The 15,718-nt window shown below is 51.8% G+C and overlaps 1 protein-coding gene across 3 annotated transcripts; it reads left to right on the top strand.

Moving 5' to 3' along the window:
- Positions 1–1,210: 1,210 nt before the first annotated feature.
- Positions 1,211–13,994, top strand: KRT82 (keratin 82). 3 transcript variants are annotated; one of them, XM_057486635.1, is made up of 10 exons: positions 1,213–1,680; positions 3,434–3,642; positions 5,990–6,050; positions 6,725–6,820; positions 7,215–7,379; positions 9,979–10,104; positions 11,666–11,886; positions 12,103–12,134; positions 12,670–12,801; positions 13,804–13,994. In XM_057486635.1, exons 1-10 carry the CDS (start codon positions 1,276–1,278, stop codon positions 13,980–13,982), a joined length of 1,626 nt encoding a protein of 541 aa, XP_057342618.1. In that variant the 5' UTR covers positions 1,213–1,275; the 3' UTR covers positions 13,983–13,994. The 3 variants fall into 3 exon arrangements, with proteins under 3 accessions (XP_057342619.1, XP_057342618.1, XP_036770945.2); XM_057486636.1 differs by lacking the exon at positions 12,670–12,801 and having other exon boundaries at positions 1,211–1,680; XM_036915050.2 differs by having other exon boundaries at positions 12,670–13,994.
- Positions 13,995–15,718: the final 1,724 nt, after the last annotated feature.

The following is a 15,718-nucleotide window of genomic DNA, read 5'->3' as shown; positions in this document are numbered from 1 at the left end:
GTTACTTAACCACTCTGTTCCTCACTTTCCTTAGCTGTAAAATTGAAACTACAGCATGGTGTCCCCATAATAATTAAATGAGAAAATGATGTCACACTCAGGGTAGTCCCAGCACACAGTAACAACCCAATACATGTTACTGCTATTATTATTGGCTTGATTATTGACCTGGAAAAAGGTCAGGTGGAAGGGAAAGAACAGCCAGCCCCAGCAGAGGCTTCACCGAGGGACTGCAGGAAAGGGCAGGGAGAGGACTGGCATGGGGGAGGTTTCAAGCATCTCCACAGAGCCGGGACCAGGGTGCTGGGGAGAAAGCCTGTATCCCACACCTACCCAAACATTCCCTAAAGCAACGACTGTCCTTGCAGATGTCTCCAGGCCAGAGCAGGCTCTGCCTCCCTCAGGGAGCCTGGGAATGGGGGGAGAAAAAGGGGAAAGGAACAGTGACATGGACCCCAACCTCACGGTTGACATCAGGGCCTGTTTCAGAGGCTGGAAGAATCTTGGGGAGATCATGCCTTCCCCTCCTCTCTTCAAGCCCAAGGCATTTCCTCTGGAGTCTCCTGCAGCCTTTTTTGGACCACACAGGCCCTGAAGACAATAGTATATATCTGGGACCTTCTGCCTTGGAGCCCTCTTGGGAAAGGGGGCTGCTGAGCCGGAGCCAGGACCTGCCTGGCCTGAGGAGGGCGAGGCCCAGCCTGCTTAGGGGGGCTTCCCATCCCAAAAGCCTTTCTCCCTGGGAGCATCTAGGCTCACTGAGGAACCCATAGAGGGCACTTGGGTCTGAAGCAGCTGCAGGAAAACATAAAAACAGCCTTGGAGAGATGGAGCCTCCTCATGCATGTCTGATTTGGTCTTTAATCCCAAGGCAGCCAGGGTACATGATTCACCCCCACCCCCACAGTGAAATGGCATAAAATCTCAGCTCTCCCTTTCCTTGAGGCTGAGCCACTGACTACACCAAACACTTCTGTCTGCTTGGCCCTCTCATCACCCTGTAAACAAGGAAGGAGGACAAATAGAAATTTTATAGGGCCCACCAGCATCGACCATTGGCTCCTTCTCTTTGCTCTTTGCTACCCTAATTATCCACTTTGCATTTAGCAGCTGCCAATGTCCCAAGCTCATAAACCTGATTTAATGGTGGTTTAGGGTTTGATCCGGCTCAGCCTCCATCTCCCACCAGATAAAAGGGTGGAAGCTGAGCTGACCTGATAATCGTGCTTCCCATTGTCCCCACCAGAGCCCACCTCCCTGCCTCTCTCTCCTGCCATGCAGTGCCGCACCTTCCAGCAGGGCTCCGGAAGCGGCAGTAGGAGCTTCAGCTCATGCTCAGCTGTGCTCCCCCGGATGGTCACCCACTATGCGGTGAGCAAGGGGCCATGCTGGCCCGGAGGCACTGGGGGCCTCCGGGCCCTGGGCTGCCTTGGCTCACGGAGCCTGTGCAATGTGGGCTTCGGGAGGCCCCGGGTCGCCCCCAGGTGCGGCCCGCCTGGCTTCGGGTACCGAGTGGGGGCTGCCTGTGGGCCTTCTGCCTGTATCACCCCTGTCACCATCAATGAGAACCTGCTGGTCCCACTTGAGCTAGAGATCGACCCAACCGTGCAGAGGGTGAAGACAGACGAAAAGGAGCAGATCAAGTGCCTCAATAACCGCTTTGCCTCCTTCATCAACAAGGTAAGAGGGAGGGCCCCAGGGTCTAGGGCCACGGGATGCAGAGAACACCCTGTCTGGTCCAGGGAGTAGGAAGAGACCAATGGTATCGAAGACACAACTGATTCATTGTGTACTCCACAACCACTAGATCTGGTTAGATCAGGCTCAGCACTAGACATTTCTGCTTGCTAGTCCTTTTTTTAAAATATGTCATCTCTCTCTGATGTGACCTGATAAAATCACCAAGGTTGCCTGAGGTCAGACTATAAGAAGAACTTCCAAGGCAATGATAGATACAGAAAAAAAAAGACCAAAGAGCAGAGCACAGCCTTTCCTGATGTGGCTTTAACAACAGACTGGCGCCTTCTGAGAGCTTGAGCTGGGGGGAGACCCCGGCACTTAGAAGAAGGGATGGGTGCCGTGACCCCAGAATTTGCCACCAGCTTAGGTCTGGGGTGAGGGTGGAGTATTCAGAGCTGGGCACACAAAGTAGTTGTTGGAGCCACAGCTCTGAAAGGCTGTAGGGAAGGGTGACATGCCAACTGTGGATGACACTGAACTGGCCATCACCCTCAGCTGCCCCTAGGCCTGTCCCCACACCCCAGGCGGGTTCTTGGGGTCAGGATACATGCCAAGGGCTGAGCCAGTGTTTCTGGTGACCTCAAGGTTTAGGGCAAAATGTCCTGGGCCAGAAGGCAGGAGACCTGGGTCATCCGGGGTTTGGCTCTAGTCCTGTTTCCCTGAGATCCTGTGCCAGCCGCTCACCTCTCAGCTTAAGAGACCTGGCTACCCCCGGGGGGAAAGGAAGCAATGATGGCAGGAGAATTAAAGGAGGCAATATAGCAAAGGTACCCCCAAAAGAAACGTGTTTTCATAAATGGGAACTTGTTATACTTAATTTTACTTTTAAAGCTCATCAAATTCTGGTGATAAACTCACTGTAACAACGTGGGGCCTGATCATCAGCAATGTCACACACACCACTGCAACATAACTTCCTCTGTAGTTTTTCTTGAGAGACAACACACAGTATGGTAAATCCCAGGGCAAGGACAGGAGACCCTGCTCCCTTTGCCAGTGACTAATGGGGTCACTGTGATCTTCTCTCTCAGCTTCTCCTGATCTCAGTCTCCAAGCCACAGGAATGGAGGAGGTGGGCCAACAGGTCTCCACGTTACAGTGATGTGGACATTTTTTGATTGAACCCACGGCAGGTTGTGGCAGCCTAGGTGAAAAGGGCTCCGAGTGACAAAGCCTTTGATCCAACCTTCTGCCCTGAGCGCCCCAGGGCTGTGGCTGAAGAAAGCCAGAACTCCTAAGTGTAATGTCATCATAACATCATCAGCTTACACTAGTACGAGGATTTACAACATGCTTGCCATCCACAACCCAAGTAGTTGCTTCAGGAAGCAAAGGGGGGCTTGAAGGGATGAGTGGTTTGGCCAAGGTTGCAAGACTAATGGGAAGCAGGCAGGCAGGGCTGGGAGATGGACTTGCCCCAGGCCTCTTGCGACAGTAATCCTTCTACTACAATGCAGCCCCTGGGTGGCAGGTGGGGTCCTATAAACTCCCCCAGGCAGGGGAGACACAGAAACATATCATTGGGTATCAGTCTACACAGAGACCCTAATCTGAACATTCTGGCACTTTGGCAGCAGTGTGTTGGTAGTAAGAGCACAAACTGGTTCTGGTGCCCTATTGCCACAACTTACTCTCTCCAAGCCATGGTCCTCAGGGTCCCTGCTGCCCAGTAGCATCCTGTTGTTGGCTGCAGGTCCGGTTCCTGGAGCAGAAGAACAAGCTTCTGGAGACCAAGTGGAACTTCATGCAGCAGCAGAGGTGCTGCCAGAGCAACATAGAGCCCATCTTCGAGGCCTACATCTGCACCCTGCGGAGGCAGCTGGACTGTGTGGCCGGAGACCGGGCCAGGCTAGAGTCGGAGCTCTGCGGCATCCAGGATGCAATGGAGGGCTACAAGAAAAAGTGAGTCTGCACTGCTCTCACCCCACTTGGGGACCTGGAGAGAGATACATAAACAACCTGGGCTCAGTGTCCCCATCTAGAAAATGGGCACCCTAACAGTTCCCTGGGTAGTAGAACATTAATGGGATAACATAGGCAGAGCATCTAGGATCTTGCCCATGAGGCACATGGTAAAAACTCTGAAATCATGTACTGGTCTTTATTCCCTTTCCCACCACTTGCCTAAATAAGACCTTCCTCAGCTCAATGTAACACATTCTTTCTCCTGATATTTCCACTGCTCCAGGGCTCTGCTTACTGCCTGTTCTGCTTTATCTTGCATCAATCCCTTTGCAGATTTTGAATTACTTCTTATTCCCCAAATGAACCCCCAAATCCTCTTCCCTCCAAGCCTTGCTCCCACTGTTCCTTCTTCTTGATAAGCCCCTCTTAGCTTCACCTCCCAGGACATCCAGGCTACCACATCCCCCATATCTGGCTCCCACAGCTGGAAGTCACCCTCCTCCCACTATCAGTCTCCATCTCCTGTCTCTCTTCCCGGTTCCCTGTGGTTAAGGCCCCCCCACCCCAGGACAGCTCTGGGCCTGACTTGCAGTGGGTAAACACACTTGATAAGCATAAGTTAATAAAGAGCTTGCAGGTGAGTAAGTCCAGTGCTCGCAAGAGGCTTGAGGCCCAGAGCACTTGCCTCACAAGTCCTGGGTGGGTCTCTCCAAATCCAGGCCCCACAAGAGCACATGCTGGTGGGGGAGAATTAAGAAACATTTCCGCTGACAAGAAACGGCATAAATATGCTGAAAGCAGTGGTTCATAAGGGATGTGTGTCAGTGGAACAGAGCCATGCTGGGGGGACATTCATGCTGCTGGTGTTAATTACATGCCTGCTCAGTGCCACAGGCTGTGCTGGTTGGGCTCCTTCCCTGAAGTTGCCCTGGTCTGGCATAGAACTCCATGCACAAGAGCAAGTACTGGGTACAGGGCAGATGGGGAGCAGACTCCCAAGAGAGTGAGAGAGCAGAAGGGACCAGGAAGTGCCATTTGCTTGGGGCCCTGCAGGGTGAATTTCATTTTAGTTGATTCTTCTAAAAGAGTCCATAGTAGATGCCATAAAAAGGGAAGGACAGAAGCAAGTGACAAAGAAGGGCCAAAGTGTGCCAACTGAAAGGGGACAACTCGAGAAGACTCTGATAGGCAAGATGTGGCGAGGCCGGGGGGCAGCGAGGGAAGAAGAGTCCTCTCAGCAGAGGCATTGCCTTTCTTGATGGTTAAGATACAAGATGGTCAGGAGACATGGTTTCCAGCTCAAGATGAGGACTTTGGATTTTAAAAGTGGGACAATAGGGAAGAATGAGGTATTTTAATAGCAATAGCCAATCTTACACAGTATATACCCTGTGCCAGGCACGGGGCCTACTGCTTTGCAGATACTAACTCATGTGACATATTAACTCACAATAATTCTGTGCGGCAGAACCAGTGTTATCCTCATTCTGAAGGTGATGACACTGAGGCACAGAAAGGCCAGGTCACTTACCCAAAGTCACATGACTAGCCCCTGATGAGCCAGCATTCAAACCCATAGCAGGCTCCGGGGCCCGTGCAGTGGCAGAGTTCCGCTGCAAAAAGGAAGGATAGGCATCAGGAAGCGCAGCAAAGCTTTTAATGCATTGATGTCGTTCATCAAACTGAATCATTCCAGCCAGACTGAACCTCAACCCTGATTCCATTGCCCTGGGGGACAGGGAGTGGGAGAGGAGCTCTCTCGGAGTCTAGAGGAAATAGGGTTGTCACCATGGATCTGGTAGAGGGGGTAATTGCTACCTCTGTAAGTGAGCTGCCGATAGAGGCCAGGCTCACAACTCTCCTGGCGAGAAGGGGCACAGGGTCAGCAGGGATTTCTGGGACTGCAGCCAGCTCTCAGAGCAGCGCAGAAGAGACAGCTATGCCAGCGACACGCAGCCAACTTATGGCCACCTTCCCAGAGGAAACAACTAGATGAAGTGGGCTTCCTTAGTAGCAAGATAGAATGAAGGTAACCTTAACAAGGACTTCCCAGAGGGTGAGTCATCGCAGGAACAGGCTTTCGGGGGCTGGGGGTGGGGGGGGAAGACAGAGGTAAACTTGCCAAGTGGCTAATGAGAGACTGTGATAATAATCGTCGCCTAGAAAGGCTGGAGGAGCTAGAGGTGTCCAGAGACAGGGGCTGGCCCTGGTGACTCCTTAGGACATTCAGTCAGGGAGAAACAGATTTGCCCCCAAAGGCCCCTTCCCCTAGGCCTGATACCAAAACCCCTTCTAAACGCTGAAAGTCCCACGAAAATGTTTTTTTCCCTGCCCATTCCACCAGGTATGAAGAGGAGCTCTCCCTGCGGCCCTGCACTGAGAATGACTTTGTTGCCTTGAAGAAGGTGAGGGAGGAAGGCATGGGGGATAGTGCCCCTGGAGCTGGCCCAGCTGCCCTGGACACTCAGTCCCTGAACTGTGCCCAAATGTGCCTGTAGCCCACCCACCCCACAAAAGGGTCTCTCACCCCACAGACCCCATACCAATCCCACTGACCCTGGGAAAGAGGAAAGCTAGCCTCCCCCGGCCCCTTGCAAAGGGCAGTGACCTGGCCTCCACCTCCCAACTCATGTGGGCCAAACCTGGTTAAGGGTTGTGTCGACACCTGCCCAAAAAGCTGGGGATGTGGCTAATCAAAATCAAAATAAAAACTCTGACTCAAATCCCAAAAGATGAAAACAATAGAGGTGATTCCTCATACAGATAGCTCAGTGTTTTCTGGCCCAAACTCTGCACAGAGCTCTGAGAAGCTGCACTCAAGGCTCCTTTAGACCCCACTCCCTTCAGATCCTTCCCCACCAGGGTGCCAGGCCCTCTGGCATGGGATCCTGAGGCTGGAGACGCCCCAACCCTTGGCTTTGTAACCCCTTTACTTCCACACGGGCCTAAGTGAGGAAAGGTAGGTCCCATCCTACCACCTGCCACCAGCTTGCCTGGGAGGTGGCCCAGTGGGCAGAGAGGGTGGTCCTCACACTCTCTCCAGGCCTCCAGCTTACGGTTGTCCCTGCTCTGGCTGCAGGATGTGGACACGGCCTTCCTGATGAAGGCTGACCTGGAGACTAACGTGGAGGCTCTGGTCCAGGAGATCGACTTCCTGAAAGGCCTGTATGAGGAGGTACCTGCAGCCAGGCCGCCCACAGGTGGTCGTCAGGGGCTAGTGCCGTGGGCATGATGGAGTGGGAAGGTCCTGCCCAGTGGGTGCATTTCAAGGCAAGCTGATTTAACAGTGAGAACATGAGGAAATCAGCATGGACATGATTTACCTGGTTCTCAGGCAGTGAGATGCCCAGAAGTCAGATCGCCCACACCTTGGCTCTGGGTCCCTGTATAACTAGAGGGTGGGGATGAGGAACAGGTCGGTGTTAAAGGCCTGGAACAGCCATGCAACATCCTATGCAAATATGCTGCAGGCAGGTCAGAGCCAGTTCTCCTCCTTCCTTCCCCCCACTGTCCTCCCTCCCTTTCTCCTCAAAGAACTCACTCTTTTCATCTGGCACCCCCACCCCCAGGAGATCTGCCTGCTCCAGTCTCAGATCTCAGAGACCTCGGTCATTGTGAAGATGGACAACAGCCGGGAGCTGGACGTGGACAGCATCATTGCCGAGATCAAGGCCCAGTACGACGAAATTGCGAGCCGCAGCAAAGCCGAGGCAGAGGCCTGGTACCAGTGCCAGGTGAGGCCCAGGTTGGGCAGGGGTACCCCAGACCCACTACCCCCCAGGAAACGGGTGAGGAGATAACAAGCGCCATGCCCCACCACAACAGCAAACCCCATAAACCCCAGCCCCTGTTGTTTCTTCCCAGCCTCAGGCCAGAGCATGTGGGAGGGGACCCCACAGAAAGCCCAGGCCTATCATTAGGGTGCCAGGGTGTTCCAGCTTTATTCACCACAAAGTCGTTGGAAGTGCTCCTCTGAGCAGCAATTAAGACATGCTAATTGGCAATGATACCAGAGAGGGCTCTGGGCTTCAAGCGTGGGAAGCACTAATGGCACAGAGTGGTTACTAATGGTAGAGCAGAAACAGTGATTAAGGTGGTCCCAGACTTAGGTAATTAGGGGCTTACTGGGAGAGTAGTTGATAGTCCCAAGGGCAACTTGATTTAACAAATATTATCTCAGAATCACCTGCCCTGTCTGTGAAAGGCACCATGCATTCATTAATTCACTCTTTCATCCACATATTTATTCATTCAACAACTGGTTTTTGAGCATTCCTCATGTGCCAAGCACCATTTTCAATGCTCAGTTCCAGCAGGGACCAGAACAGACAGCAATCTCTGCCTCCATGTCACTCATTCTAGAGGCAGGGACAGTGGAGGGACAGACAGTGAACAAGATAAATAAATAGAGTTGGATGTATGTCAGGTGGCAATGCATGGCATGGAGAAAAGAAATCAGGGTGAAGTGTAAGGAGTATTGTGGGAATGTTTTAAATGGAGTGTGCAGAAAGGATGGCTTTACTGAGGTGTGTGGCACCACGAGGACAGTAAGAATCAGACCATCCTTCCCTGTCTACAAAGAGGTTATGGTCCAAGGGGATAGAAACACAAACACATAACCAACCAAACAAAAACAAGGTAGCAGGAAGTGGTTGCTAAGGTCAAGCAGCAGCAGCTAAAGGAATATGAAGATGACAGGAACAGATGTTTCTGGAAAGGTAGAGACATTGGTACTTGATCTGGATCTTGAAGGCCAAGTACAATTTCAGCAAGCAGAGCATGGGGCAGGGTATGTCTGGCTGAAGGGAAGCAGGAGACAGGCAGCAAAAGCATGAAAGTGAGGTGCCCAGTGTGAAGCACCATGAAGGAGGTGGGGCTGGCGAGTTAGCCTGAGGCCAGGTCACAGCAGGTCTGCAGAGCTTCAAGGAGTACTTAGGACTTTTTTCTGAAGGCAGTGGGTGCCACTGCCCAGACAGAGCCCCAAGCGGTGCTCTGCCTGTTTTCTGGAGATCTCCGGTGATCAAAGCTATCAGACCCTGGAGTCAGCTCCCAGTGACTCAGGCTGTGGCCCGTGCGTGGCCGGCTCCGGCTGGCCCCTCCTCCAGTTGCTCTCCTGGGATACCCATCATTCAGGTGGGCTCAGGAAAAATTATCTCATCCTCCTAAGTGAGAACCAGAAAGACAGCTATCATTTAAGGATTGTATTTAGCTGTGAGGATCACAAATCCAAACAGAAAAAAAAATGAAATTCACTTTTTACTTTTTTTCTCAAATAGCTTAAATTATAGAAACAGACTGCCCACGGATGACATGAAGTTTCTATGTCATCATCAGGGACACAGGCTCCTCCCTTCTAGCTTTCTGTTCTGCCATCCTTAACATTGTTTTAATCTTCATGCCTGCCTCACTTCCCAAAATGGCTGCCATACCAGTGATCTCACACGTTCACTCAGGGCAGGAAAAAGAACAGAGGGCAAAGAAAACATGCCAACTGAGTCATCCCCCACTTTAAAGAACTTTCTTGAAATCTCTTCCCAGCAATAGTCAAATTCTTAGTAATGACAAGCCTGAGAAGTATTTTCTTATCTGGGCTTATTGCCACCTCAAACAAAAGCAGAGTTCTGTTTGAAGGGGAGAGTGGAGACTGGTTAGACAAGGAAAGGATTTCCCACAATAAACAAATAACAAAAGAGCCAAAGAGAGTGATTTATGCTTATCTCTTATTTTGCATTTCCTATGCAAATCACTCCCATCCATTAGCTGCAGAACATCTCAAGTTGGCAAATTTTTAAAAATCTATAAATGTAATCTATAACATGCTATTCAGAAATTGAATTCAGAGTTGCAAACATTAAAAAAAAGTGTTAAGCCAAAGTTGTTTTCAATTGTTCCGAAGGGGACTGAACAAAGGTACTCACCCTGGTGGGCAGATGTGGTCCGTCCTCAGTCCCTGGTCTGCTCAGTGTCCCCAGGCTGGGCACAGAAGGCCTTCCCAGGCCCAAGGGCCCGCAGGAGACCCTCAGGCTCTGGGGCAGAAAGGAAAGGCTGAGACACAGAACACATAACCAGAGGGGAGGGGGGCGCGGAGCTTAAAGGAGAATGTAATAAGGCTGAAGGTTCAGGGTGGGGAGTTGAAAAGGGAATAAGGAGCAGCCCAGGAAAAGACCCTCAAATTGACCAGAAATGGAAAGGGGATGGAGAGCAGAACAAGTATAAAAATCCAGAGGGCATCTGAGCTGGGAAGCCACCAGAGGAGAACCGAGGGGTAAGGAGCAAGGGGGCGAGGAGGGGTCACGGTGGGGGCACCTGGGCTCTGACCTCTGGTCCTGGCAGTACGAGGAGCTGCGGCTGGCAGCCGAGAGCCACTGTGACAACCTCCGTAACCGCAAGAACGAGATCCTGGAAATGAACAAGCGGGTCCAGCGGCTGCAACAAGAAACTGAGGCTGTAAAAGCCCAGGTAAGGCTGGAAGCCCTTTTCTGAGGGCTCATGATGGGCTCCCAGGTCATGCAGGGCTGGTCCGTCCTCCCGGGGAACACTGTTAAAGAGGGAATAAACTTGTGCAGTCTCAGTTGAGAGGGAGCAAGACCTTTCTACAGAAAGAGCTGATCAATGGCAGGAGTGACCTCAACAACGGCCAGGACCCCAACAGAGGCCAGGCAACCTACTGCCAAAGACAGCAAGGATGCCTCACTAGGTGGGAACACAGAAAGATGGTCTCCATGATCCCTTCCAGCCCGAAGGACTGTCATTCCAGGATGCTGAAGCCCAAGGTGACTCTGAGGAGTCCCTAAAATCAGACCCCCTCTGTTCTCGTAGCCTGGTGAAGGCCAGCCAGACACTTAACCTCTGTTAGCTCTAAACTCTATTAGATCCAAAGAAATTGCTCAGCATATCTAAGAGGAAGCTCTCAGAACTCCTTGAGGTGTTATAGACAGGAGAACTGGTCCCAATTCTCTGGAGGAACCAGATGTCACAATCCTAGGATGAAACCGTCAGTAGATTTGAATCTGTTTGTAGCCATGACAGTGTAGAAAAAACTCACTGTTCCTCCTGTGTGTCTCCCTGACTCTCACACCACTTCCATATTCACAACACTTCTGACTGCAGATAGGGGTTCCTCCCACACAGGCAATTCTCTGACACCAGCTGGGTGTCCTACAATTTAACTCAATCCAGACACCATCTACCTGGATTTAGCATCAGATCCTGCAGGGTTAAGGACTCAGTCCCACAAGACTGAGCCACTTGAGATGCCAATCCCAAGTCCAGGTTGTCCCCTGTGCTTCTAACCAATCAACTGTAAGTCCAAGGTTCCCCTGACCCCTCCTCTGGTTCTAATAATTCACTGCAGTGGCTCACAGAACTTAGGAAAAGAGTTAACTTCCTGTTAATCAGTCTCTTATAAAAGACCCTGATAAGGGATAGAGGTGAACATCCAGATGAAAGAGATGTGTAGGGCAAGGTATGTATATGGGAAAGGGCACAGAGCTTTGACACTCTCTCCAAGCCCACCGCTCTCCCAGCGCCTCTATGTGTTCACCAACCTGGAAGCTATCTGAACCCTGTACTTTTGGGGTTTTGTGGAGGCTTATTCCCATAGGCATGATCAGTGCTTAGCTCTATTTCCAGCCCCTCTCCCCTCTCTGGAGAAGTGGGTGATGGGGATGAAAATTCCAAGCTTCTAATCATGGCTTTGGTGAGCAGCCCCCATCCAGGAACCATCCAGGAGCCCACCCAGAGCCACCTGATCGCTATCACTCGGGCAATCCCAAGGGCTCCAGGGAACTCCATCTGAAGTCAGGGTCAAAGACCAAATATTAGAACAAGAGATGCTCCTAATGTTCTTGTCACTTCCGAAATTACAAAGTATTAGGAGCTCTGTGCCAGGAACAGGGGGCAGAGACCAATACATATTTTTTCTGTTGTCTCACAATGACCATGTTCTCTCTATTCTCCTGAGAGTCAGCCTATGGCTCCCTGGGCCCTCAGTGATGCCTTTCTGTGCCCTCTCCCCCAGCGCTGTAAACTCGAGGGTGCCATAGCTGAGGCTGAGCAGCAGGGTGAGGCCGCCCTCAATGATGCCAAGTGCAAGCTGGCGGGGCTGGAAGAGGCCCTGCAGAAGGCCAAGAAGGACATGGCCTGCCTGCTCAAAGAGTACCAGGAGGTGATGAACTCCAAGCTGGGCCTGGACATCGAGATCGCCACCTACAGGCGCCTGCTGGAGGGCGAGGAGCAGAGGTTAGTCAAGGCTGGGCACCAGGTGTGTATATGCTCCTGCCCTCTGGCTGCTCTTACTCAACGGGCAGTCACGGATAAGCCAGAGTGGCACAGAGTCAGCAGGCCTGTCTCGTTAACATGGTCCACGATGAGGGCAGGAGAAGGGGGTGCTGCCAGTTTATGGCCTTGTTAATCTGTGATGCAGTCATCTCGTGTCTTCTTTCCTCTCCTCCCCAGGCTGTGTGAAGGCATTGGGCCCGTGAATATCTGTGAGTAGATGAGCCCTCTCCAAAGGCCCTGGGGTCTTGGGGACTGATCAGCCCAACATAGACAGACAACACCACCTCCTTCCCAGACCTCAGCACGCCCCACACACACCAATGGGAGAGTTCTGTCTGCCAGGAGTCCCTGGCAGGATGGAGAAGCTCTCCCTCAGGTCTAGCCAAGACTCTGGGGTCAGAATTCGGAGCAGATAAGCAGCTCCCAGTGCCTCACAGCCCCAACTACAAGGCACTATACTGACAAGGGAATGCTTTTCTGGGTTACAGCAGGCTCAGGCAAGCTGAAAGTGAGAGAGGGTGAAGTAGAAGCCAAGGCTCTGCGGCAAGAAGAGAGGCACAGGGCAACTTCTAGGCACTTTATTATGGCTGACGTGGGAGACATGGAAGTTGGTAGCTGGCATGGGAGTGTCCTTAGAAGCAAGTGGCAGCAAAGGGGGTAGGCTGGCCTTGCTGAGACATTTCAGGAAAATGCCCTTAGAGCCATACAGTGCAGGATGCTGAGTGTCCCTTCCTGTGCCCACAGCTGTGAGCAGCTCGAAAGGCACTGTCCTGTACGAGCCATGTGTGGTCAGCACACCTGTGCTGAGGACCGAGTACCGCCCAGGGAGCACCAGTGTCCTCCAGAGCAGTGCTGGCCGCAGCTTCGTGGGCACCAGTGAACTCTACATTCCCTGCGAGCCCCAGGGGCTACTGGGCTGTGGGAGTGGGCGGAGCTCCAGCATGAGGCTGGGGGCTGGGGGAGGCTCCTCCCACCACAAGTGTTAGCAGGGCCCCAGAGGCTAGAAGCCCAGGGAACAGGACGCCAATCCCCCTCCTGGATGTCGCCCCCTGACCGGGGCTGGAGACAAAGATATTCCAAAACCCCATCTTCCTGTATAGGCCCCAGGTTTCCCTTGGGTTTTCACTGGGAGCTACCTCTCGGGTATCTTCAAGAGACATCTTTCACTTAGCTGTGTGCAGACCCTAGGGGTGGGGGTGGGATGCAAAGAAAGAAAAGCATCACCCATACCCCTGGCCTGCTGAGAGTCAGGCCCTGGTGTGGCCAAGAGAATGGCAGTAGCCCCAACCACTGCTTTTCCAGATGAGAAGGCCAAATGGGCACATCACAGCTCTGCTTGCTGGCTTACCTCATGGATGTTTCCCCACAAAGTCAGCCTCCTGCTACACCCAGGGGTCCCTTACCTCCCTTACCTCTGACTGTCATGCACCTAAAAGTGAACTTCTTTTAACACCCACCTAAAACATGCACTATCACAAATATCAACAGGAGACACCCCAAAATCTCATTCTGAATTCCATAGCAAAGTTTCAGGATTTCAGGGTCACACAAGACCTGTCAGTGTCCTCTCGGCGCACAAATAAAGAGGTGGTCTTTGGGCAGTAGATTTACCTGCTCAGATGTGTTGAACTCACACTGTGAAAAGACATCTTTTTTCTGAGCTCACATTGGCAGCTGATGGTGGGAAAATACCTAGAACACAGGCAAGGGGGCATGGAGTATTTGCTGGACAGAGGGACAACCTCTGAGCTGACATTATTTGCTCCGTGGAATCAAGCCTCACACCCACCTTCAGTACATTGCCACTCCATTCCTGCTCCCTCTCCCCTTAGCTCCTCTTGCTTGGGGTCTGATATGAACGTGTTTTCCTGGCTGCAGTGATGGGGGGGCTGCCCAGCCCACTTGGAGGCTCTGGCTCAGGGACAAGACGGAGGAGGAGGAGCTGGGCTGACTCCACCCCCAGAGGCCCCGCCCTTCGTGCTGCCAACGCCCCGCCCACCCAGGGACCAACCACCTCTGCCCTGAGCCTCTGGGCTTGTCTGTTCCCAATAAACTGACTGTTCACAGGCTATAGGAGTCAGGATTATTCACCCTGGTCTGTGGGGTGCAAGAAGACGGAGGGGAAAGACTGATGAGCAGCCTTTGGGGGCTGGGACTAGGAGGGCTTGGGAGCAGAAATGAAAGTTCTTTACAAATGGGAAAACTACATATGAATGATTGGCAACTGGCCTGTGGAATAAACGCGGATCCTTGTAAATCGCACTTGAAACCTGCCCTTCACACCCCAAGAGTCTGCAAGTGACTTTCCACGTAAAAACCACAGGCCTATTGTGCGGAGGCCTCCTTACCATTTGGTCCCCTGCACAGGTCCTAGAAGTGGGGTCCCCATCATGTCTCACTTAGCCGCCTCCAGGCCTGGGTTCCAGCTCCTGTCCTGGAGCAGTCCGGGGGCAGGGCAGGGGCAGGCCTGGGGAAAGTAGCAAAATGGGCAGCGTCCCAGCTGGGGAGAGGGGACCTCCTAGTCTCCACTACCCTCCAGAGTCCAAGACCTGGAACTGAGTCCGGGTAGCAGCAGTCTCAGCTTCTGCAGGGTCCCCATGTCCTCCCTGCTGCCTCACTGATCCCCTGGAACAATCCCCTCCTCACAAATTCCCCCTGTGGCTCCCCTTTCCTGAGTTTGGGGTGCAGCTGCCCCTCCCTACAGCCCCTCACAGAGCATCTGTTCTGTGCCAAGCCCTGTGTTAGAAGAAGGTGACACAGAGGTGACTAAGATACCCTCAACCCTGGAGGGACTCTCAGCCTCCTCTCGGACAGAGGAGTCATGGGCGACAAGGACAAGAGACTCCAGGAGCAACAAGATGAAGTGAATAATGGTTATGCCTGGAAAGGGGCAGAAAGAGGTTCACAGAGGAGATTTTAAGGACAGAGTCTGAACAGAATCTTAGGGTTATAGATTTACAAGCAGCATATTCAAAAGAGCCCATCTATTCACTTTTTTATTCATTCAATACATATTAATCAAGCACCTGCTATGGGTCAGGGCACCTAGTGCCTGGCAACATAGTGATGAACAAGACAGTCCTGGTCAGGGTAGACTTACCCAGCAGGCACTGTGGACACAGGACCTAGAGCCCATGTAGGAACTATAAAAAGGTGTGGCCACTTTGGGAAATGGTCTGACAGCTCCTTAAAACGTTAAACATAGAGTTATCAAGTGACCCAGCAATGCCACTCTGAGGTATACACTCAAGAGAAATGAAAACATCTGCCCCCACAAAAACTTGTACATGAATATTCATAGCAGCATTATCTAGCCAAAAGGTAGAAACAACCCCATGTCCATCAACAGACAAATGGATAATCAAAATTGGCACATCCATACAATGGAATATATTATTTGGCCATAGAAAGGACTGAAGTCCTGACACACGCTACAGCACGGATGAACTTGGAAAACATTATGGTAAGTGAAAGAAACCAGACACAAAGACCTCATATTCTACAGTTCCATCCATATGAAAGTCCAGAATATGGAAATCTATAGAGGCAGAAAGCAGACTGATGTTTGCCTAGGGCCGGAGGGAGGAGAGACAGGGCCAGCGGGAGGTATGGCAGTGTGAGCTAAATGGCTTTTTCTAAGGTGATGAAAATATTCTCAAATAGATTGTGTCGATGGTTGCACATACCTTGGGATACACTAAAGCCATCAAGTTGTACATTTTAAGTGAGTGGATTGTATGGTAAATGATTACATCTCAATAAAACTGTTTTTTAAAAAAATGGGGCCCTGGCC

Source organism: Manis pentadactyla, chromosome 10 (genome assembly GCF_030020395.1).
Source record: "Manis pentadactyla isolate mManPen7 chromosome 10, mManPen7.hap1, whole genome shotgun sequence".
Lineage (NCBI taxonomy): Eukaryota > Metazoa > Chordata > Mammalia > Pholidota > Manidae > Manis > Manis pentadactyla.
The sequence above is the reverse complement of the archived record's forward strand: the minus strand, read 5'-3'. Positions and strand labels throughout refer to the sequence as shown.

Coding starts and splice junctions, on each gene's coding strand:
- KRT82 (XM_057486635.1), top strand. CDS start 1,276: ATGCAGTGCCGCACCTTCCAGCAGGGCTCCGGAAGCGGCAGTAGGAGC. Junction 10,105..11,665: donor CTGAGGCTGTAAAAGCCCAG/GTAAGGCTGGAA, acceptor CCTCTCCCCCAG/CGCTGTAAACTCGAGGGTGC. Junction 12,802..13,803: donor CCGCAGCTTCGTGGGCACCA/GTGAACTCTACA, acceptor TCCTGGCTGCAG/TGATGGGGGGGCTGCCCAGC.